Source organism: Parambassis ranga, chromosome 9 (genome assembly GCF_900634625.1).
Source record: "Parambassis ranga chromosome 9, fParRan2.1, whole genome shotgun sequence".
Classification (NCBI taxonomy): Eukaryota; Metazoa; Chordata; class Actinopteri; family Ambassidae; genus Parambassis; species Parambassis ranga.
Genome location: NC_041030.1, coordinates 11,376,377 through 11,401,887, shown reverse-complemented (window position 1 = coordinate 11,401,887; position 25,511 = coordinate 11,376,377). Strand labels below are relative to the sequence as shown.

Sequence of the window (25,511 nt, the reverse complement as noted above, 5' to 3'; positions counted from 1 at the left end):
GGGAGGCTGCACGCACCTGCCTTTTGTCATCGATAAGTAAAAGACATTCTGTCTGAATATGGTGTATGTCCTATTTTTTTGTAGGTGACAATACAATAGATTGTCAGGTTTGTTGAATGCGTTATCAAAAAAAAAGAAAAAAAAAATATGAATGAGCCAGGTGGTTATGAATGGCTGCAGGGAGAGGGAGCACACGAGGTTCTATTCATTGATGAGTGTAGTGATCCCACACCACAGCGTGCTCGTCAAAACGTCTGACTAAAGATAACATGCAAAATCTTTCAATAGTTTGCTCGCGCACGAACACACGTAGAGGCTACACACATACACACACACACTGTAACGCTTATCCTGTGGCTATGACGTCACCAGGGGGATTGTGTTACGCAGCTTGGTGCGTGGTTGATGAAGAAGCCTCTCACTTCAAACAGGAAATAAATAAATAAATACACCACATTTGTGTGTGTGTGTGTGTGTGTGTGTGTGTGAGAGAGAGAGAGAGAGAGAGAGAGACCATATCTTCATTTCCAGTTATAAGCAATTAATCATAACTACAGGATGTAGTTGCATAAACTGTTTGGCAGACACACACACACAAACTGTTTATTGTGCAACGCTTGTCTTCTGGCCAATATATTTTTTTTCCTCCAGACTATTAATGGCTATGGTGTGACTGTGGCTCATCCTTTTGTGAAAATACCAAATACATTATTTTTTTTTAAATACTTCATCACAGCATCGACACGTCACTGTGACACTGTTTGGCATGTATCTGAAGTAGAATTGTGTTTTGGACAGTGTGACTTTAGACTTTCTAGCACTATGGCAAATGAGTCAAAGATCAGGGCTGTCATTACGTATACCGTCTGATGGATTTGGAACAGAGCTACTTATTGTCCCGATTAAGCTCTGGGCCCAGTGCTTTGACTGTGTCAACAGCTTTGAGATAACACTGTGCATCACTGACAAACCTACATGGAAGAGTGAACCAGCATTTATACGGCTGGCTTGAACGTTCTGACCCCTGTGACATGCTGCTGTGGAAGATACACAGATGTAACAGAGCTTGCAGTTGTGGGATTTCTGTTTGTTGTGATTACAGCAGTTAGAGTTTAAGGACTTATCCTGCAGGTGTGTGTGTGTGTAAGCTGTACAATGGATAATATAGAGCCCAGACGTTTTTATATTCTCATGTGTGACCTGGAATATCTTCTTCCAGACAAAGTTAATCCACCTTCTCATCTGTAAAGTCGCTGCAATATCTGGGTCACTGTCTGAGTCCTTTGTCTTAATATCAGGGTATTAAGCTTTTGATACTATTTAATACTATTAAATACTATTTATTCAAATTGGACATACTCACATAGAAAATAAGACAATTAAGCTACTGTATTAGATGATGCAATTTAACCTTAAACATCAAACCAAAAATCATGATTAAACAGATACAAAACATGAAAATCAGTCCTCTCAACATTAAGCTAAAACAATCAGAAAGTGCTTCAATGGTCCATAGAAGATTGCAAAGGGTCTTAAATAGTGAGAAAGCAAGAGAGGAGAAAGAATAAGAATGGCAGTGTGAAATAGAACTGAGAGTGAGAAACAAGTTAAGACAACAAAAGAGATGAAGGGAAAGAGTAGGTGGAAAATATGGACAGGGAGGAGGAGGAGGAGGAAGATGGGAGGGATAAAGGAAATGAGGGCATCAAGAGGAGCCTGTCTGTGTTTACAAAGAATTATTGCAGCAGAGTGGAGAGAGGAGCAAGGCTTTCCCGGCTAGACTGACATGAGGCTTCCGAAGATCCTCTCATTCATTAGGATAGATGCCTTCATAACATCGTCTGCCACTGGCCGTGCATTAATACCAGTACCATCTGCAGTGAGTGAGGCAAGTACGTGCAGGCATGTGTGTGTGTATGCGTTATGCTGCTTGTGTGTGTCTGTGTGAGTGAGTCTGAGGTCTACTGTCAGCCATCCAGTGAGCCAAGCAGAGGCTACAGACCAGGTTATGTAACCAGTCTGTGCCAGCTGCGCCTGTGGCAGTCAGTGTCTCAAACACCCACATTGCACAGATACACACACACTTTCACTTCACAAACATACCTGAAATACACACGAATGAGTACTTTTTTTCATGAGAGACTTTTGACAAGAAAAAATTGAGAATGCATTCATGAATGCACAAGTGCCCATTTTTTCTGCCAACAATTCCACATGGACACTTTGACTATGCAGTCAAGCTTGTGATAGCATAAAGCCCATAGCTCTGTGTTAGTGCACAAGTGTTTGCCCATGTATAAAATGGGTGGTTATTGGGGGCATTTTTTTTTTTTGCACGGATGGGTGAAGGGAATGAAGAGGCAGGCGGCATCATTATGACATTTAGGTGATCTCTGACCCCAAAAAAGTGGACAAAACAAAAGGGGGGGTTTGGTATGAGCGGCTGCTGCCGGTGGATCACTAAAGTTGTTACATAAGTGACAGAGGAAAAGGCGTAGGGTAGGGAAATTGGTGTGGGAGGGCTTTTTGATTAATGCTGCGCCTTGATCGCCATCCAGAAAGGTGTAGATAGATGGATGGCTGCTAATAAAATGGGTGGATTGCAGTGTGATGTGGGAAGTGACAGAAAAGATAGGATTGTGGAAAGCGGTTACTAAAAGTCAAAGAGTGAAGTCGAGTCGACAGACAGACAAATGAAAGGATTTAGAAAATAACAACTTGAAAACTGGGCATTTGGGTTCCTTCCTATGCCAGTCAATACACAGGAGAACTGTATCTCATTTCGTTGTCACATTCCAGCACCTCTTTGTCCTTGCAGACTCCTTCACTGCCATGCTGGGAAGATGACACTGGCCAGCAGATGAAGTCTAGACGTCTGTGTACAGTTCACTATAGCTCGTTGCCTAAAATGAAACCCGATCTTTACAGCTTGTCTTTCAGCTCCTCTGAGCTGCATCGCTCCGCTCTCACAGTCTTCTGCTTCTGCTCATTCAACCGCCATGCAATTAAAAATAATTGTCAGAGCCCATGAAAGCTCAGAATGTTTAAATATAAACCCGTGAGCAGGTGCACATCTGTTGAGTGCAGTGGTGTATGAGTGGTTCAGCTGTGTTTTGTGCATTGACTGAGACCTGGTGAAGGGCCTCAGATGCAGAATGCAGTCTGGTCGTTGGGTACTCCTGATCCCCCTGAGAAACTGTTCACACACCACCACTGTCAACACCGCCTTCTGGTTACTTCATTGCTTACATGGTTCTTTGCTTCATAGACTAGCCCAAAGCGCATGAACACACATGCACGCTCTCGTATGCATGACATCCAGGGTTAGTAGTCAACTGTGTGTGTCTTATTCTTTGTCTGTCATCACTGTTATCGCTGGGCTTGCCAAATTTTTTCAGTTCATCTGTATGTTCTACACATAGAGTGACAACAGAAGTCTTTGAATCTTTGAATCTCTTTGATCCCAGTGGCAACACTGACTCTAATACTGGCCTGACAGTCCCTCTCTAAGACCAGTAATCCCCTCCCAGCCTTGTCTCTTTTGCAGTTTCCTGTTGCTCATTGTTGCATTGGAAATAGTAGGAATTATCTAGAATTCTGTCTGTATCCTGGTGTCATTTGGACCTGCATCTGCTTTTCTTAATACACAAGCACTAAGATGACTTCTGCTTTAGACTTTAGAGGCAGACAGCTGTTAGATAACAGCTACCTTTTCATTGCTTCTTCTACCTCTCTCCTCTACCTGTAGTATGTGTCTCTAAAGGTGTTTCAGCCAGACAGGTGTCAAGGGAAAGGCTATTTATAATTCTTAAAGTTCTTTCGCTTCCATATGGGCCATTCAGGAGACATACTCTCTCTCTCTTTTACAGACACCTTTCCTGCAGCTCAGATAGACAAAGGTAGACTTGATGTGTTGAAGCAACTCTGACAGGAAAACAAGACGTATGCAGATGATTTTCTTGTTGTTGTTCTTCGAACATTTCAGGGAAAAAGCAGTGCTATAGTAAATGAGGGGGATATGTAAGTGCCTGGAGAGCAGGTCATGGCTGAATAGGGTGCACGCATGGCTCATGTGTCTGATGAATAGGTGCCATTTTTAGCTGCTTGTGTCTGTCACTGCTGGACTGAAGTGTTGCACTGGCATCCACGTCAGTGGAATAACAAGCGAAGGCCTTCATTAATGTTTCAGATGCTCTATTTATGGGGGCCTTTGAACAAGTTGCAATGATGAATAGACTGATTAGCTGACTATAGATCTCACTAACTGTGTGTGTGTTGGTGTTGCAACTGAGCAGATTCCTTCAGGAATGTTTTAAAATGGGTATTAACATTTGATGTGTCATGTCAGAAATGCTTGTAAGAAGTTTATAGAAAGGCGATTGTGGTAAGCTTTGCACAGTGTATGTTTAGGAAGTCATTTGAGTTGTATGTAACAACCTCCTCTTGTGCAAACATTACCACAAGTGGGAGAGACCAGTGGTTGAGCTTGTTTTTTTCATCCCTCTGTATATGGTATATGGTATATGGTTACACCAAAAGACACTGCACAGTGATGCATGAATAACCTAAAATGTTAATTGGTGGTTTGTGTCTTTGAGCTGCCAAGGTAGATGTTTCAGCATCAAAAGTAGAGCAGACAGGTGGTGAAGTGGACAAGGGGAAAAAAGGACAGTGAAGTCTCTTGATGTCTCTTTTTTTGTCTCTCCATCTTTCTCTCTCGGTGTGCTGTTACAGAAATAGCTCTGCAGTCCCTCTATTCCTCAGCCTGTGAACCATGTGTTCAGTTGTGGGGTTTGGCAGAAGCCTCTGTACACTGGGCATTACAGCTACGGGGGCTTACAGCCTTAACAAAGCTTCCCTTGCCTGGACCTGGGCGAGTGTTAGAAGCTACTGTGCCTGATGCCAGTTGGTTTTTCTTTTTTTTTTCCTTTTGTGAAAATGCACTGTCATTCTAAATTGGGTGTTATATTAAATGTGATTTAAATTTTTTCATGAATATTGAATTAACCTTTTTTTCCCCCCTCTGGTTTTCTCCAGGGCCCTCTCCATGGATATAGACACAGACTATGAGCGGCCCAATGTGGAAACCATTAAATGTGTGGTGGTAGGGGATAATGCAGTCGGCAAGACCAGGCTAATCTGTGCCCGGGCCTGCAATGCCACCCTCACACAGTATCAGCTGCTTGCCACCCACGTGCCAACCGTCTGGGCCATCGACCAGTACCGTGTATGCCAGGAGGTGGGCACACACACACACGCATATATACACTGTGGAGAGAGCCGCATATAGACTAACTTCTGGACAAGGATCTGTTTGTTGAGCATTAAAGCACATTGGAAATAACATTTCAGGTCCATAAAAGCAAATGAATGTTAAATGTGTTGACCACATAGTTTGACATTATGTGCTTTTTATTTCCTTTAGTGATTAAATAATCCTTCAATTCCACTAAAACACAAACCTCACAATCAAGTTAAGACCTTTTGACCTGATTACAGGGATATGTGTCTGTGTTGCAGGTGTTAGAGAGATCTCGTGATGTAGTGGATGAGGTCAGCGTGTCCCTGAGGCTATGGGACACATTTGGTGATCATCACAAAGACAGAAGATTTGCCTATGGCAGGTGAGAAGATACAGAGGTACACGCACACGCACACACACAAGCAGTCCACCAGCTGGAACTTACAGTGACCCAATAACACAATTTTAGGCTGACCACAAGGTTAACTACCTCAGTGCAGCCAAGTCCTGGCTGTATAATTTGTAAGGCATTAACACAGTTTCCTTGTGCTAACACACTTTATCACAGAATTTAGTGTGATTTTACAATGCGACTAATCTGTCACACCCACACAAACATGCCCACATAACTTTACTTTTTTTGTGTAATCCAGCTGCCACGCTTTTTAGTTGAACTCTGCCCTCAAGCTGTTACATGCTTCCTCCACCAGACATGATTGGATCATCGCTCTATCCTCTTACTCCCTGTCCCTCCATCAAAGCTGCTTTATTGGCATGAAATGCAAAAGTACTTATTGCCAAAGCGAAATCAGCAAATAACAGTTCGATTGGCAGTGATCAAACCTGACCACATGACATCCAAAAGAACAATGAACACAGAGGAGTACAGTATATACTACTGTAGGCAGATAAGTACGTAGTATTCCTCACATTTTTCTGACTCAGTGTCTTAAGGTTTATAATTTCCATTTTATCTGTTGTACATCTTTAAATCTATCTCTATAACCCAGCACTATGACGTCACAAACATCCACTCATATTATACTGTACAGTCTATGTTGTGTCAAGGAGGGGTGGAAGCACTTTGTGTAACAAGTCACACTGTGCCTGTTTGGAAGTGTGATAGACTGTGTATTTGTGCATTTGCAGATTGCGTGCCATTCAGTTTGCGGCTCACATTTCTCCGCCTCTGTTGTGTCCTCCACTGTCTCAGTGCCTGTACATGTGCGCAGGGACTCGCCTCTGTTTGTGTGTGTTTTGCTTGGTGTGTGTGCCCTGTGTGCTTTGTCAGCCTGCAGTCAGCTGATAACGACACAGTGCCAGCTCAGCTGTTTTCACCCTGGCTGCCTCCCTGGTGACACCAGCTCTAGGCATCAATCTCCCCTCCAACCCGGCCTCCTCCTCTTCCAGCTCTGCTCATCCACTCATTCATCCTGGCCAGATCCCCCCCACCCCCTTCAACCTGTCCTCAGTCTCTTCTCCTTCACCTTGTCTACCCCTGTCTGAACCCACTCCTTCTACCCTGCTAAAGCATATCACTAGTCTCCTCTGTGCCCTTGACACTTTGCCGCTCTTTCACCGCTCTCCACACCTTCCTCCACTCTGCTGTAGCCTTTTGTTGATATCAAAACTCAAAACATCACATTGTCAGACTATACCCAGACTGTCACATGTTTTGTTAGAGGGGGGGGCATTCCAGTTATTCAAACAGTCACTGCCTCAAAATAGGCTAAGCTAAACTTAACCTGAGCCAACCTCTGTTTCAGTCAGCAGAAATTCACATTATTTCACTTTTTGGCGAAATAAGCAGAGCAATGTCACGTTACATTTGTAAGCACTGATTCTGTTTAACTTGTGTAATACTGCTGTGACAGACTTAATGACTGATGAGGGATGCCATGCTGTGTGATTGCAGATAGGCCTGCATGAGACTCATTAGTTTCTGCATTGCAATGGAAAATCTAATTATTTCTATCTCTGTTTATTGGTGTAGGTTTGTATGAGTGCCTTTGTGCATTCGTGTTGTTTTTCTTTCAGCTTTTGACATGGATTATAATGTAACCTTTATTTTAGTAGGAGCAGACTATTTTTTTTAAAGAGCAACAGGTCCGGTGGAAATTAAAAGGATGTAAACAAATGTGACATTTAAGGAGCAGGGATAAATATCAACAGCTTGATGTTTATTTAAAATTTGTTTCAGTTCCTTTAGTAAGCTAATCAAATCAAAGCCTGCTTTACGATAAGGTGTGTTTTCAATTGTTGAATGTGAGGCCTAAAGAAAGACATTTAAGTGATTTATTTTGTATTTAAACATTTTGACGATAATAATAAATCAAGGTATATATAACTACTTGGAGCAATATCGTCATCATGTTGTCTCGCTATATGAACATAGACCACTGTCAGCCATCTAATGAACTACGTTTGCAAGACCTAGATTGTTAAAAATAAATCCTTTAGCATGAGAGCAAAGGGATGAACATATACCATGACCTTAAACAGTCTAAGCTATAGTAATTTAAAAATCCTTTGACAGAGTGCTAATTCCTGTGTGTGTGTGTGTGTGTGTGTGTGTGTAAGCTGTGATGTAATACTTTGATATTGTATATTATGTCCTTGGGAATAGAAGCTTTGCAGAGATTACATTAGTGAAAGTAGAGAGTATTACTATGGAACCAATGTCTACACTGCAAAAAATGACACGACTGATTAATTGCTGTGTGTACACAATAACTCTACTCATATTTCAACTTTATTATCATCAAGGAAACATGTGGCTGGCAATCTCCATGCATGGTTGTAAACTAACTCGTATGTAATATTATTTATATCATTACATATATCTATCATTCACATTTTTAGAATGTAGCCTCTGTTTGTTTGTGAAAAAAATCACATTTTTGCCGTAGCACAGACATGGACGTGTTTCAGGAATTCAGGAATGACTTTACCTCATACATTCTGATGTATAGTGTATACCTGACAGATTCTAGAAAACTGGAACTAGACAGTCTACCAATGAGTGTGATATCTGGCACAAGTCTCAGTGGCTTGTGTTGTGGCATTGTAATGAGAATCAGATCATTCATCAACAACTGGGATCAAGTGATGCATGTCACTGACACACACCTCAGTCAAACACTACACTGAAGCAGAGGCAGACATGTCACAGAAGCAGAGAACAGCTGTAAAGTGCCTCTGTCTGCTCGCTCAAACACATCAGTTGAGGAAATTAATTTTTTGTGTGTGTGTGTGTGTATTCTGATCTATTCTTAGCCTTCTCTTTGTGGTGTATGTAGCCTTGAAGGGCTTAGGGAGATTTACGTAAGAGAGAGAGAGAGAGAGAGAGAGAGAGAGAGTGAGGGAGACAGAGTGGAGAGAGAGAGAGAGAGAGAGATGGGTCTTACAAATCACCAGCCCAAAGGCCCAGACTCATACACACACATAAACATAGACCCACCCATCTCCATACATACACATCTTGTGACCCCACCTCATATGTCTATGCTCCCACAATGCCTTGCTTCTTTCATACACGCATGCTTTAACATAAACTGACAGGACGTTCAGTGAGTCAGCGATGACCCTCTTTCTCATTTCTCTCCCATCCGCCCTCTTCAGTCCATCAAATACCACATGTCTGACATCTCTTACTCATGACACAACAGATCAGCTCTCCATTTTTTTCCTGTGATCTCTGTTACTCTGTTAGGACATGAAGAGTTGTTTTTTCTTTCACCGTAGGTCTGACGTAGTGGTGCTCTGCTTCTCTCTGGCTAATCCCAATTCCCTGCGCCACGTCCGCACCATGTGGTTCCCGGAGATCAAGCACTTCTGTCCCCGAACGCCCATCATCCTGGTTGGCTGCCAGCTGGATCTGCGCTATGCTGACCTGGATGCAGTTAACCGTGCACGGCGACCACTAGCCAAGTGAGTCTGCGTCAGGAGCAAACACTTTTTAGACTTTACAAGCACCAGTGTGGCTTGATGGAGGAATGTGTTTAAGTGTTAATCTAGAAATGATCATTTTCTCTTTCTCTCTGACTCACAGACCCATCAAACCTACAGATATCCTTCCTCCAGAAAGAGGCCATGAGGTGGCGAAAGAACTTGGTATACCCTACTACGAGACCAGCATTGTTGCCCAGTTTGGGGTCAAAGATGTCTTTGACAATGCCATCCGTGCTGCTCTGATCTCACGGCGACACCTGCAGTTCTGGAAGTCCCACCTGAAAAAAGTCCAGCGGCCTCTTCTTCAAGCACCCTTCCTGCCTCCTCGTCCGCCACGCCCCATAGTGGGGATCCCTGACCCCCCTCTCACAGATGGGGAAGGTCCTGACTCCCTTTTCTGCCAACCTCTGTGTGCAGATGTTCTTTTCCTCCTGCAGGGTGGCACCACTCGTGTCTTTGCACACAAAGTCTATCTGGCAACATCTTGCTCCAAGTTCTATGACCTTTTCACTCTTGATCTGGGTGGGTCATGCATGGGGGTGCAGGGGGAGGAACAGGAGAGCCAGGAAAACTTGGAGAGTGGAGAGGAAGATGAGCAAAGCAGGAGAGGAGCCAAGGAGCAAGCTGGGCGCACTAAGAGCCTTGATATTGACAAAGATGGGGTTGATGGAGGAGTGCGGGGCCTGAATCGACCCCAGCTGCTCCAGCAGGGCTCTTTGAGGACTTCACAGAGTGATAATGCGCTTCCTTCTCGTGCACAGTACTCCCTTGGAGCACTGGGGACTGGTCGAGCACTTTCAGGATGGGGAAGGGGGTTCTTGAGTGTGTGTCTGGAGCATATTGATGATCCCATGACCGGACGGCCTCGTCTCATGACTGTAGTAGCCATGGATGCACTTATACAAGAGGAACCATTCAAGGTATAAAGAGATTTTTTTTGTGCATTCAGAAATCTTCCAGAGCTGTATACTTTACCATTTCATTTGCTCTGTTCTTAGGCGGTACTTCAGTACTTGTACACAGGCAGCCTGGATGAGGGCAGAGGAGATCTGATGCAGGTGGCCACCATCGCAGAGCTGCTGGAGGTGTTCGACCTGCGGATGATGGTGGCCAACGTTCTTAACAGAGAGAGCTTCATGAACCAGGAGATCACTAAAGCCTTCCATGTCCGCAGAGCCAACCGCATCAAAGAGTGTCTCAATAAAGGGACATTTGCTGGTAAACCACTGTGCCAATCTTTCAGAACCGCAGCACTTTCTTTCTGTAGCATTGGTATCAGTGCAGATGTTTGCCATGAATGCATTAGCCTGTCTTTGTGTGTCTGTGTGAAGGTGTGAGAATGGGAGAGTGATGAAGAGAAAGTGTGTCAAGCAAGAAAGATTTTACTAATTTTCAGCACTCTCTTTCAGTCAAAAAATGTACACTGTGTGTACATTTGATCATATATTTGCCATTGAATAATTGCTTTTAAACTGCATTTTGTATGTCGTTTATGTGTTTTATGCAGTCCTAATCATCAAATGACTTGATGACGTGTTTCAGTCTGCTTGGTTGTTTTGTGTCTGGTCTTATTGTCCTGTGTGTGCCTCCTTTGTGGCGTTACTGTTGTGTACGCACGTTTTCACAGCATTTGCAGCCAATGTCAGACATCTGCTGACTCCGTCTCACATTCACTTCTTCCATACTCTCTCTGTTGTCTTCATCATTACAATGAATAAATGGGAGTTTTGATTGATAATTGATAAATGAATCTGTAAACTTAAACAAACATACATTCTGATAGATGATTCTGGCTCACATGCACATTTTCAAAAGTATCAGTGCAATAGGTTTAATATGCTTTCCTGCCACAGCACCACTTCCTTTACCCAAGCTCAAGTTCACAGTGTATTTTCAGCCTGACCTACTACCCTGCATCTGCTCTCCTTCCCTGTTTTGTTCTGTCCTCCTGTCAATTTATCTCTCTGTCTACCTGTGTCTATGTCTCTGTGTGTGTCTGTCTGGCCTTCTGTCTGTCTGTTTGTATGTGTGTCTGCCTTTGTCTGTCTTCCCCCCCTTCTGTAGCTTGGGCCTCTGTGGCATTCCACGAGATGAACGCTCTTTTCCCACCCCGGTTTTAGATGTGGTGTTCCGCCTGGACGATGGCTGCCTCCCCGCCCACAAGCCCCTGCTCATCTCCAGCTGCGACTGGATGGCGGCCATGTTCCGTGGCTCTTTCATGGAAAGTTACATAGAAGAGGTGAGTTGATACATACCAGAAAGAGCGTGAGGATAGAGTTACCTTCAAGTTTAGAGCAGGGATTGAGTTGCTGTGCCCTAAATACTGGGAAATTCACAACGGAAAACTCAGCACCTGTGTAAACATGGACCAGTTGTAGGTAGACGAGTTCTTGGATAAGGTTTATTGCTTGTCTTATCTCAGCAACGGTGTGCAGAAGCCTACAGTTGAATTATAGCCCTGTTATCAGATTGACCCAGAATCCTTTGTTTTACTTGCAAACATGGTTAAAGACAACTGCCAGACAGTTTGCACCTCAATAAAACTCAAATTTTGCATTATGGGGGCTTGATTTCTGTGCCCAAACAGAATATGAGTCCTCACACTGTGACTGTGTAAACAAGTTTGTAAAGTAGACACACACCTTCTGACTGACTTCCTGTTGCTGGATGCTTGCTGGCTGTGTAAAGTGCTGCTTTGCGTGAGTCTTATTAAAGACTTTGTCTTGCTGGAGTCTTTGCTTTGTTAGTTGTGGGGGCTCAAGCTTGCAAGAGCAGAGTGTGGATGTTTTGCAATCATGTTTCAGTGAATCAAGTAAGGCCAGAAAAGTCCTACTTTTGAGGTCAACACTTTTAGAGTGATGGCTCTGGTTACTTCAGGTACTCTCAGCTTCTGTTTTCTCAGTACTGGATGCAGGATGTGTGCTCCTGACCTGACCCAATCAGAGAGGAAGTTACTGTCTGACTTTAAGTTGATGGGCTGTGTTACAGAGCCAGATCCTGTTACTTTTAAGGTCAGCAGGGTTAGGTTACTTAGATGCAGGACCTTAGTAACAGAGGGTGAAATATCACTAGATGAATTAAAAATCTGTTAGATTAAAACAAACGAGTTGGAAAAACTGTCGTATTTTTGGTGATTCCAGATGGATTTTTTTTCCAGAACGCACCACACAAGTGGGTGTGCACAAATCCATTCCAGCTATGTTGAAAGCAGGACATCAGCATCTCTGAGGGGGACGCAGTGTTTGCTGCTGGTGGGCTGCCTGTGTCTATGGTTACTCTAAACAGTTCATGTTTGTGACTATTGTGACATTTTACGACATGAAGCTGGCAGAGCATACACAGCAGGTGCTCTGGAGACAAAGACTCAAAGACTGACTGCACAATGAAGCTGTCAGCATTCATGTTTATGGGCAACAGTAGTTTTTCTATTGCATTTTTATGGTGCAGAAAGGCTCGGTGCAACTAAATAGTGAATTCAGTTGCATATATGTTGCAGCATTTCAGGACCCCATGCATTTTCAGCATGCTATTGGCTGACCATACGGTATATCTTATTTAATATGAGGCACACATCTTGCCTGTTAGCTAACAGAGCTGTGCAAATAGGATTGAATGCTTGCTCCATTAACCACACTACAACATTGGTCTTTAAATAGAGAATGACACAGTAACAATTGTTCAGCCTTGAGACAGGAGCCAGTCCAGTTCTATTCAGTAAAAGAGATTTAATCCAGGACAAAAGGCAGGAGCAGATGTTGATGTGGTAGTTTTAAAAGAAATACGGATCCAACGATGACGAGATGGCAAACAGTACCAGGATGATAATTAAATTTAATTTGGCCTCCTGTGGATTATACGGACACAGCCTATAATTCCCAGTGTTACAAGAATTTAACCATCCACAGGAGATTATTCTTTTCATCTATTCAAATAACAATATGTCATTTGGTTTTCTAGGTAACATAGTTATAGAACATTTTATAAATGTATGAAATAAAACTGTGACTGTGAGAGTAACATGTGATCAGGCCGTCCTGTTTTGATGCACATGCCACACTTTGTTCTCAATATTTTTATGCTCACACATTTCAGTGATCATGCTGTTGTGTGATAACAGGCCTATTCTAAATGCGCACTGAACAGCATAAAGTCGTGTAAAAAGAAATATTGATATTTTTATCCCATTAGACAAAGTTAAGAATCTTGCATAGTGATACAAATCATCACCATGTTAGCATACTTCTTCAGCTTTACATGTTAACAGGCCTAGATTTTCAGAGCAGCATCAACCGGAAGTCTGAAGAGACAGCTGACCACATGTTTGTTTTTTAACTCGTAGTACTTCCCTTTTCTGTGGTAGTGACTACGTGACTCGCTGCTTTGAATTTGCTTGTGTTTTATAAATGTATCACTTCCACGTGTGTTGAAAATCTGACTTTTTGTCAGATTGTATCATGTGTTTTCACTCAGCCTAAACGTCGTGCACTTGCACATGACATTATGTTATTCTAAACTCATAATTGAGTTTATCAAAAGAAAACCTGTCAGTACAGTAGATGGGTCCTTTTCATAGATGTTCCGGTACCGTGAATGTGTCCACTCATTAATGCATCCTTGGCCCAGCTGGGGCCTTAAGCTCTAGAGACCACCCTTGTGTTGGTGTTGACTTTTTCATCGTAACGAGAGGTCGCGCCAAGCTGACATTCTCTTAATTGCTTCTGGGTATTCAGGTTGAAGAGTGCCTCAGTGGGTAGACTCGGAGGGCTCCTGCAGGGATCAGGTCATCACTCCTATAATCATTTATCCCGCTTCCGGGATTTACATTGCATTACCTGCCACTGAATTGGTATTGGGCTGATGTACATTAATTAAGCAGTTAAAAGGTCTTTTACAATTGTTTGCATTTATTTATTTAACTAAGAGGAATGCCAAGCCACACTGAGAAACAGCAGGACCAACACATTCAGTGTAGCTAAACTTGTGTATTTTTGATTGTGTAAAGGACCAGTGTGTAGGGTATAGTGGCATCTAGTGGTAAAGTGGTAGATTGCAATCAACTAAAAGAACTCCAGCTAATGAACACATGCACACAAACACCTGATGTCTTACACACTCTGGGCCTTTAAATGTGCACATCTGGAATGGGATTGCATTCTAATAATTAGATCTGGTCATATAGTAGTTTTAGAGCATGGTGTGACCTTCATCTCTTTAAAGAGTAAGTCTGATTCTGCATGTAGCTTTGATGCACATGTCTCACTGTGCATGTAGGATGGTTGCCTCTGTGTGTGTGCGTGTGTGTGGTGAGGTATTTTGTGTTAGCCACATTGCTCACATCACTAGCCCTCAGACAGCGCTCTCATCTGAGATGAAAAGGAATATGTGACCAGAACAGTGTGTCCTCTGCCCTTTACCTTTCAAATACCCGCAACTCTGCTCTCATTGCTGTTTTCATGGGACTCCACCCACAAGATACACTTATGTTTATTTTCATGAAGCTCACCTCTTGTAATTTTTTTAATACATGCCCTTATTTTTTATTCATTGTTTTTTTTCTCTTTTCTCTCGATCTGGTCATTTTCCAGGTATCCATTCCTAACACCAGTACAGCCTGTATGCGTGGGGTGCTGGAGTTCCTGTACTGCGGCCTTCTCACGCCCTGTCCTGGTCTGGAGCCCATGGAACTAATTGTTCTGGCCAACCGCCTCTGCTTGCCACGCCTTGTCGCCATGACTGGTAAACACTTTCTCTGCAGTATTAAATCTTGTACAATATGGCTTCCTTTTTTTTATTAACACTATCACTATCACAAAAACAGTTAAGCAACCAACAGACAACTCTGACTGGGATCATGTCAGATGCCAGTGCTGCATGAAAACATTAATTGCTAACATGTTTTTGTGCATTTTATTAATTTGTTTATTTAATTTGCATCTTCAGAGTTGCATGCTGTGGATGAGCTCCTCCAGCTGGCAGTGAAAGGAGTTGACATCGATGGGCAGGTGTTGGCTTACCTTGAGCTTGCACAGGTCTGTCAATTACATAAAATATGTTTAATGAAAAATAATTCATCTTTAAGCAATACGGTTCTAAAATGTCTCCTCTGATTTCTTTTTTATTGCAGTTTCACAATGCCAAGCAGCTATCAGCTTGGTGTCTCCATCACATCTGCACTAATTATAACAGCATCTGCCGCAAGTTTCCCAAAGACATGAAGGCCATGTCTGCAGGTACAGACACTGTGGTTTGTCTCTTACAGTTTTCAAGCACATATTTTCTACATTTTTGAAAAGGGGAAAAAAAACATAAAAAGCACAGTAGTAAAGAATGGTAGCATAGTGTGACTTGTTCATAGCAAACATTTGGTTGGACTGGGAGGGTTGAATTTTTCTGTTGAGCGAGAGATAAGAGTTGTTTCTTTGTAAAAGAACAATAAATAAAAGACAAAATATCCTTCATTTCATTAGCATGATAAATGCAACATTCATCCTCAACTAAAATAAGGATGTAAATGCACAGTGATAACAATTAACGTGAAAAAAAAAATAAACATTTGCAAACCTTCAATCATTTTCCTGCCTGGCATGTTTATTTATTCATTTTACACTGAAACACATCATCTGTTTTATATTTGCTATTTTCTCTACAGAAAACCAGAAGCACTTTGAGAAGCAGCGCTGGCCTCCTGTGTGGTTCCTAAAAGAGGAAGACCGCTACCTGCGCTCTCAGAAGGAGCGCGAACGTGAGGAGGAGATCTTGCGCAAGCAACACACCAAACGGGGCTGGTGTTTCTGGAGGCACCCGTCCTCCACGCCACATGTCTCCTAAAGAGTTTCCTTCCACTGAGTTCTTCATCCTGACCCTGGATCATCCCAGGACAGGACAGGAAAGTTAACACCAACCCCCCTTAATGCATATAGAGGAGGATGGCCCTGAGCCCTCTATCAATGAGGAAAGGACTCTCAGTGCTTTTATGCCTGAATGTCTCATGTTTGGGGGAATGTATGTGCCTCTTTATAAGTGTGGGTGACCACATGAGTGCATTTTTTTTGGTATGCTGTGTGACAAGTGTGGACAAGTGAAGGGTATGTGCATGGATGTGTGAATATATATGTGTGCGGTATTGTGATTGAGTGATGCTTCCAAGTTGAGTGCTTCCCTGACGCCCTGCTCTGTAAGGGCCTGTGGCGTTGCAGTGCAGCCCCTCGTCCCCTCCACAAGAGCTCCGTCCCTCCACCAGCACTCACAGCGTCTCATCCTTTGAGTGATTGGACTGGGAGTAAGGGCTCTCTATCTCTCTCAGTCTCTCAGTCTCCATCCTTCACATTGACTTTAATGACTATTACACATTGACCACTGCAGCTCCTCTCGGAGGGGCGTACCTCTGCCTTCGATTCTATACAGACTGTTAGCTTGCACACTCAGACTCACACCCACAAATTCTCTTCTCTAAAACCAGCACTGGATTTCTAGGAACTGATTTTATTATTTTTAAATATTACTTAACCTTGTTTTTATACATTTCTATGCGCCTTTTAAGACTATCAGGGGAAAATGGCGCACATTATACTCCCAGGATGCAACCACAAAGATGTTCATCTTTGGCCCAGGTGTGAGCATAGCTTGTTAGCCTCCTGAGTGGACCTCGCTGTCCATCATCCTCTCCTGCACCTCCCACCACCTTAACACGTGCACCATGCACACAAAAGCAAAACACAAACTCCTCTTGATGAAGAGTTCTAACCAACAGCAAAGATGAGGGGTGAAGAGGGCTAGCCTTACTTGATACCTCTGCCGAGGAGGAATTTTGGAGACCGTATTAAAGGAAACTTGTAAAGTCTATGACCACTAGGTTGCGTTGAAGCAGCTCAGCCAGCTGGCCTTTTTACACACATACACCACTAAGGGCAGCACTGCTCAGGGGGGCCCCCTGCCACTAACCCACACACTAGCAGGACTTTTTATGCCTGTCTTTTCCTCACTCTGGTGTTAGATGTTAACATCGTCAGTATCAATCCTTTCAAAGTGTTAAACAGAAGCTAAAGCACAGGCACAGTGTTGTCAGTTTTTCAACTGATTATAAATACCAAAGCTGTGATTCTTCTTCCTCAGTTTCTTCATTTCTGCTTCCCTGTTTTTTTAGTTTTTTTTTTAGCAAGAGGGAAATTGAAAGTGACTTGTGAGAGACGGAGGCAGTGTGAAACAATATTTGAACCCCCCCCCCCCCCCCCCCGCCCACACACACACACACAGGGTAGCATTTTCAATCTGTGGTGTCGGAGGAGAAAAGAGTCACTGCTGGACACTTCCTTTCTCTCCTGTTGCTGGAATTGAAAATGGTGCTTAAGACACGATAAGACGGTGTCCACGAGAACACACAGACACACATTTTATGTTCAGAGTTCAAGTGTCTGTCTATGTTATGCGTTTACCTGCAAAGAACAGAGCAGAACTGTCATGATGGTATTCAGACTTGTAATATTTCTTAATTTTCTAACAGTCTATAAGAGGTCATAAGAGGTCACTTATTTTAGAATGTGCACACTTTATTTTACATGCAGTGGTTATGTCTCTGTATTGTCTTTTTGCTGCTTTCAAAAAACAATGTGATATGTTTTGCTTTCTTGTTAACCAGGATATTATTACTTTAGGTTGCAATTATGAGTGTTATTTTTAACTGTTTATTAATATAACTGCATATGAGGGCAAATTGGGTTTTCATGTTAAGGGTGCTAATTTCTTCTAGGCTTTGGTACTGAATGTGGAAAAAAAAAGATGATGTGGTGATGAGTTTCTATTAGCACGTTGTTCTATTTGTGGGTTTGCACCCCTCAGCTTTACCCAGGCAACTGTAGGAGATAGATTGTGTGAGACATGTGGTGTGTTCTGCCGTTTTTTTTTTTTTTTCCGCAGGAGGCATGTAAAGTCATTGTCAGCTACCGAAATAGAAGTCAGAGAGGATCTCACGAGACCCAAGTGAGAATTGAGCTGATTCGGCTCCAAAAAAAAAACAAAAAAAGAGTAAAAGTGGAGAACGTCTCAATGAGGATTACATGCATCCTGCAGAGTCTGGAATTATTCTGCAGATTTTATCCCACTGCAATGTTTTGGGAGTTTAGGAATAAGACCTACAGTGGAGAAAAGTTGGAGAGTTTTTGTGATGGACTTTGATGGCCTCCTTTTAGTTCCCCATAGAACTGATTTATCTTGATGGTAGTCATTGTTAGTATGACCCATTAAGCCTCTGCTCTTGGTCCATGTGCCTTATAGTTAGACAAAACTAAATGTGGAATCTTAGCAACGTTTTAATTCAAACCTGCAGACAGGTGCTGCAGTCAATGCCTGGATGGATTCAGCATCATTGGCCATGATCATCTGTAAAATTGGTTATGATGTTGCTCATGCACTCTTAGCCATTCTCCTTATTTGAGAGGATTTTTAACGTGTGCAGAATCTTTTGGCCAGCTTGTTTTAAGGAGCCAAAAGGCCTTTGAGATGATTCATAGAGTGCACAAATTGTACAGTTGGTTGGTCTAATCACATGGCCTTAGATTAGATCAGGACTCTCATTGTTCTCCACTGACCAGGTGATTGAGAGGTAGCAATTAAAATAGACAAGGTCTAAGTTAATAACCACTGAGAAAGCAAAACGTTTTTAAAATGAGCACTAGCTGGCCTGAGTGCTGCGAGGGTGCAACCACTTTTAGAATGTGGTTCATTTGCATGGTGGCCTAACTTTGTCATTACATGACGTTTGTTTTGGAATGCACTTTCTTCTTTTCTTGTCTATGACTATACCTTTCTGTAACTCTAGCATGAATTGATCCTGATGTATGATTGTTTCTAAACCTGATTGACTGTAGCACAACATTTCCACCTTCAGATTTGTCCACTCGTCCATCTCGTTCAGTGAGGAACTCAGTAAACATTTGACTTGCCCAGCTTCTTAAAAGATCCTGTTGCCCCTGAACCACACAGTAGCTCTCTACTTGTCCCGTTGCTTTGTGCACAAGTTATACTAAATTAGCACAGCTTAAGGTAGCACTAAATATATAACTTTAGATAACATGCTGGGACATTTGTCTGCTGCTGCTGCTGCCGTGCAGTGGCACAGCTGACCTGTAGTAATGCAATCAATCAATCTTTATTCTTTTATAATTCTGGGGTATAAAATTGAAATGCCTAAAAATTTGACCTGAAATCAAGTATTGTACATTTTTACAATGCATTTTTAAGAATGTTTTTTGTTGTGCAATGCATGCAACGACAAACAAACAGAGGAACGGTGTACAGCATGGTGCATGTTTTTTGGGGTTAGATATTGGCTACTGTATATACAACACAGTTTCTTAACCCTCAGTGTTGGGACCTAGCTTAGGGTCATTTGATTTGCTAATGGAGTTGTGGGAAATGTCTCAAAAATGAATTCTTATTGGAGTGAGAATTGTGGGGAGTATGAGTAAAGTTGCAGGACCAGAAAGGTTGAGAAATCCTGAGTTACAGAGAGGGACTAACAGAGTTAGGAACCGTCCCTGTGAAGGAATGAACTGCAGTGGATGACATGCAACCCCACTTAGAAGCATCTTTAATTTAGCCCTCACTGCTTGCTCCACACTGACCCCTACAGGCCTCTGGTCACAGTTCTGATGTAGGACAGTGTTTGTGTGTCTTACCGCTTACTTTTCACTGTCCTCACTTATTATTTTGTATTTGCTGGCCTGCTCTCCCTGTTTTAACTTGAGGCCTAGTGACTTTGTTGTCTCCTCTCTTGTGCCTTCAGTGAAATCTCACTCTTTTTGGCTCTGTATAGGCTGTCAACACTGCACCTACAGCCTTCTGGGCTCAATTTTAAATCAGTTAAGCCAAGAAATACTCACATGTGAGCACAGACATACATGTAGGTAGCTTTCATTGATGTACAGCATCGTATAAGGATTTGCTTCTCTTTCTCTTTTTCTAAGCATTTACTCCAGTTTCTGACTTTCTGCATCATACTGATAACTTCCAGTTATAACATATGAAGCTTTACAAGTTCAGTATAATCTATGCTAAAACAAAATCAAATAAAATAACACAATAGATGGCTTAAGTTATGAAATGACCAAGAAACCCAGCAAACCAGCAGTTTTAGAGTAACCTTTTCCGCACTCTTTCAGGTGCCTGCACTTTGTAATATGTAGCCTGATACTACGTTGTTTTGTATCTTTATATGTATAGCAGTTGTCTTGATCAAAAAATATCACTTTCTTCACTTGGTCTTTATCTGAAAGCCAAATTCAGTCATGTACTTTGTTGCTTCCATTATTTGTCTGCAATGTATTATGTTGCAGTCACACATACAGTCAGCTTAGCTATGGAATGGCATCTGTGAACTACTGGTGGGATTAAAGGCAGATATTATCCGTGACAACTTTATATATAAATATAATGCTTTAATGGAAGTAGTTATTATCCAAAGTACAGTATAAGTGTAAATTTGATGGTCCCAGCTGGAAATAACCTTCTCACCTTCTTACTGCTCTCCACATTGTTTCTACTTAACAAGTCGGCGTATACACGTGTATGCACAGAGAGGCGTGACGGTGCAATTAACCCCTCGGTTTATACTGTAATCTGTAAGTGGATTGTATACTGTATAGTATTGTTATGCACTTTTTTTCTCTCTCCATCAACTCATAGGAGTTTTATTAACATTTACTGCTTATGTTACTGTGTTTTATGACAATAAGAGGCAAAAGAAAGAGCACACCACACTCACAAACTATTAAGGGCTTTCAAGAAATATATTCAACAATCAGAATGTTTTGCTGCTGTTGCAAAAAAAAAAAAAAAAGTTTTGGAACTAAAATTTTGTAATATTTTTAAACCACTGTGATTTGTACAAAATTTCAAAAAGAAATGTAGAAAAAAAAGTTTTTTGTCTTTTTTTTGCCATTTCAGTATTTTGACGTTTGACATGAATTTTATTAAAACTGTTAATCTTTTGAACTTGTCTTATGTCATTTTTATTTTTATTTTTCAGTTTTGCAAAATTGCAAAAATGAAAAAAAAAAAATATATATAGGTATAGTGGACCATATAGGAGTGGCCATTACATTTGAAAATTAAGTTATTTTTATTAAATGACACTTTAACGATCACCAGTGTCAAGGATGTTGTGTCATTGTGTTTCTGGTATCAAATAATCTAAAAAAACAAAAATACACTTTACTAGACAAAGATGGTCTTATTTTCATGACTAGTATATGCTCTTAGTTAAAGTCTCATATATATAACAGAGAGCTGACATGTTCTATAATATGAAAAATGCAGATTTTCATGAATAAAAAAGTTAATACTAAAGAATGGACACAGACCATTGTCTTGGTTCTTTGTCTATTTGCAGCCCTTTGTCTCACTGCCTGCAGACTTACACTGGTGCAGCTCTGCCCTCTAGTGGGTAAGAAAAATAACCTTTTGGAACAGGTTGTGGAGCTATTTTCAACACATAGAAGCAATAAATTAGTTTTATGCCTGAGTTATCTTTAAGATGCTTTTTTCGGTTTTAGTGTGTCTCAGTCACACAGTCTCTTTATTTTTGTCATAATGAAAGTAAAAAGCTGTGCTGCTGTCAGGAGGCTTCTGCACTGTTTCCTGTTTAGCTTGAACATTTACATGTGCCATCAACCAGGATGTCCTCTCCAAAGTGCTGCAGTATAAAACCTGAAGTATGTATGATTACCTCAGTCTGAATTTCTGCCAATGCTTTTGTCAGCAGTGGAAGCACTAACTGAATTTACCAACCCATATTTTCTTATGTGTCTTTTTATGTTTCCTCCATAAACTTTGGATGAAAGAGAGCTGAGTCAACAACCCTGTATGATCAAGATCAACATGCTGCAAGCTGAGACTTTTAATAAAGCCTGGTAAGGGACCACAGAAACCCACAGAAACATGGTAGGAGAGGTTGCCATGGAGATGTTTACTGATGTGGCTGATGATGTGTAAATGTAAAGGACTGACAGGGAAAGGTGGTGGTTTACTAGGGACTGGAATATTTTTTACCATCTTGATGCATACATGTGCATCACAATCACACTGTTCTTGTTGCCAACAAACTTTTAACAGCCAGTGATGTACCTCAGTTTTCCTTTCATTTTCTTTCTTGTAAATGGAGAAATTTACTGGCTTTTTCTAAAGTAACAACCTCAACCTCCATGGTCAGGAGCATCGGTTTGAACGCTGATTACAGGCCGTTATGCTGCGTCAGCTATCTGCGCCATGGGCTGTGTTCGGATTTCCCACAGTCTTTGCCCCTGCCACAGCCTCGTAGAGCAGAGGCACAAATGTGCGCTGACATCACCACATCTGGCTCTGATTTCCTTCAGGTCTCCTGGGAGCAGATAAGATGAAAGCAGAAGATGCTGTCGTACAGTGGACACACAAGCTTCTTTGGACTGTGTTTTAAACTTTTGTGTGTGCCATTCATTTAAACATGTAGGACCTGATCAAGCCCCACACAGAACTGCTTTGTCGTACCTCTTGAAGCTCTAACAATGGACAGACAAGCAAACACAATGTACAAAGGAGGCACCTCAGCTAAGTGACAGCACGTTCCTTTGTGTATTTCACCCTCCTTAAAGTGTGTTTCATTTACAGATGTTAGTCTAGACCTCCCCAAGGTCTGCTCCATAAACAAAACTGCCCCCGACACACACATTCTCTAAATCAGGGCCTCTCAAAGCAAAGCTTATGAATACTTTATCATCCTGACACTACGGTCTAATTTAAGGCCTATTTTATAATGGGAAGCAGACATAGAGCTTGTTTTTAAACAAAATTTGTGTCTTTTTCTAGTCTTTCAAAAACAGCCATTTGTTAAAACTTGTTACATCTCACTGAAGCAAGGAAATATGTTTATTCTACATTGTGAGACAAAGCCATGAGAACAGAGGGCTGTAATTTGGAAAACTGTTTTGTGTGTGTTTATAGAGGTGAGAATGTGATTTAGTATTGCAAATGCACACAGACACTCCCACTTACACACTAAGGCCCAAGGGAAAGATTTCTCAGGGCTGCTGTGAGGGTGCATAGCTGAGGAGTGACCTCACCTGGAAGCCTGATGAGAAGACACCCAGATTCTCAGAGCATGTGCATATCTCTTTTCTCTCTCTCACACACACAGAGACAAAATGTATATTCATGCTGTATGCAGCCTGTCATTTCTTCCTCTTCTTCTTCTCTTCAGTAGCGATCTCTTGTTTCCAACATTGCTACATGTCTCTGATGTTGCCTTTTTTTATCAGGCCCATCTGGCAGCCGAAGTGGCCTCAGTGGTCTTTTAATGCTACAACATGGCGTCAGCTGTCGGATAAATGTGTGTATGTTACTGACATATAGCTACCTTCCATTCAGGTCCAGTCATCGACATCACCTCTCCCCCACCCAAGCCGTTAGCTACACAATTAGCTGCATAATATGACTCCTCCACTAAACAGAGTGTAAGCATGACAGGACAGGAGGTGAGACAGAATTTAGAGTGTCTAGGACATATTCTAATAAAAGAATATATGTAATAAGATTGTAGCCTAATGATATGTCACAGTTATGTTATATTCCCTTTTTTGGCACCAGTTAAAAGTTGAGCTGCAGCGTTTTGAATTATTAGTAGATGAGACAGCGATGTCTTGCTCAGCCCAACATAACTGTGGCTAAAAGAACATCATTAAAAACCCTCACCAGTGCTGACTCAGTACTGTGACAGACTGAAACACCTCAAGAATATGGTGCTCATCACAGCTGTATTCTACGCATGAACCTTTGACCAACAAAATCTAATAAATTCATCCTCAAGTCCAAGTGAATATTTGAAGAAAATTTCAAAAACTTGTTCCTGTCATGGGAATGGGACAAACATAAAGCTCTCACTCGTAAAATGAAATCTGTTCATCTCTGAATTTACATAAACTCCAGGGATGCCGCTGAAATGCCATCTTAGTTAAACTCAACTAAACTTTGTATGCATAAACAGTGTATTTTTAAAAGTTGTTATATTTGTTTATATAAAAGTTCAACATGTTCGTTATATAAGTTAATAAAATGTTTACAGCATGCTACAAAAAAGGTTTTGCTCCCTGTTGGTTCCCTTTCTGCGCTCCACCTGTTGCAGGTGTTTGGAGTTTAGGTGGACAACATGGCGACAGTTGGAGGGTTCCACAGACTAAAAGCCTACAGGTGATGTCATGGATGCTCTGGTCTGTGTTTGTACCACAAAGTGGTCAACACAGCCTCTAGTTTGCCCTCAGAACAACAAAAGACAAAGATGTATTTGACCCTGCAATCATTCAACAACTGACCTGTATGATGATCTCTGTCCCTACACTGATTTAATCACCTTCAGTGCATACAAATATATCCATGTAGAACACAGCATATAATCAAAATTTGACAACAAATTTAGAAACTGCTACTATCTTTGAGCTTTGTTTTCAGTTAAAAGATTAATGTACAGGAAGGTCTGACCTGTGTGGAGCACTGCTAAAGGTCAGGCACATTCCAGAGGCTTGTACTGTACAACAGTAAATTCACAACATAATGGGATAATGTCATAGGTAAGGGGTATATTTATGACAGCTTGAACAAATGATTGCAGCCACTGCAACTGTTCACACACACACACACATGTATGACAACATATGCTCACATCTAGGTAGATAAATAGGTCCTGACCAAAGAGGGGTGGAAACATATTGTGACCTCTGACCTCTGGGAGCATTTCCTACCTTTTAACACTAACTATCACGCCTGAGCACACACACACATAGGATTATTGAACACACATGGATTTGTTAACAAAGAGACATTTTATTTTGGAGGATGTTGCATGTGACTAAGCCACTCAACACTGCCATTAGTTTAGGCCAAGTCAGAAAGGCAGGAAACTGAACAAAAAGCCTGGGGAAGAAGTTTCAGCAAATGAGCAAAAAAAAATCCCATTAACCCACACATACACATACACATACATTCAAATCCCCACTGGACACACAATCATTCCCACATTTAGACCCCATCTCCAACAACAGCTGCCACCGCACCCCACACCAGAGGAAATGCCAAAGTCCTCTGAAGTGGAGCATAACAGTGTTGCCGTTCACATCCACAGTGCAGAGCTGAAAGGCTGGAAGAGCAGAAGAGCCTCTAATAGCAGGAAGTTGTAAGAATAATAGTGGTATGGGGATGTCATGCACTTTGTCCCTTTGGCATGCGAGCCCAGAACCAAAACAGCAGTAACTATGTCTGCTGCATGTGATGATTGTGAAACACATTTTCCAGACAATGT

At 41.8% G+C, this 25,511-nt stretch overlaps 1 protein-coding gene across 5 annotated transcripts in view; it reads left to right on the top strand.

Moving 5' to 3' along the window:
- Positions 1 to 21,026, top strand: part of rhobtb4 (Rho related BTB domain containing 4) — a 35,302-nt gene extending 14,276 nt beyond the window's left edge. For 4 of the 5 annotated variants that reach the window (XM_028413755.1, XM_028413754.1, XM_028413752.1 and 1 more), the window contains 10 exons: positions 5,038 to 5,239; positions 5,521 to 5,624; positions 8,987 to 9,172; positions 9,294 to 10,113; positions 10,192 to 10,411; positions 11,314 to 11,432; positions 14,779 to 14,929; positions 15,134 to 15,222; positions 15,318 to 15,423; positions 15,843 to 16,021. In XM_028413755.1, coding sequence (XP_028269556.1) covers positions 5,048 to 5,239; positions 5,521 to 5,624; positions 8,987 to 9,172; positions 9,294 to 10,113; positions 10,192 to 10,411; positions 11,314 to 11,432; positions 14,779 to 14,929; positions 15,134 to 15,222; positions 15,318 to 15,423; positions 15,843 to 16,021 — 2,166 coding nt within the window. In that variant the 5' untranslated portion in view covers positions 5,038 to 5,047. Of the gene's footprint in view, positions 1 to 5,037; positions 5,240 to 5,520; positions 5,625 to 8,986; positions 9,173 to 9,293; positions 10,114 to 10,191; positions 10,412 to 11,313; positions 11,433 to 14,778; positions 14,930 to 15,133; positions 15,223 to 15,317; positions 15,424 to 15,842 lie in introns of all 5 variants that reach the window. The other variant, XM_028413751.1, reaches the window with a different exon arrangement.
- The last annotated feature ends 4,485 nt before the right edge of the window (positions 21,027 to 25,511 follow it).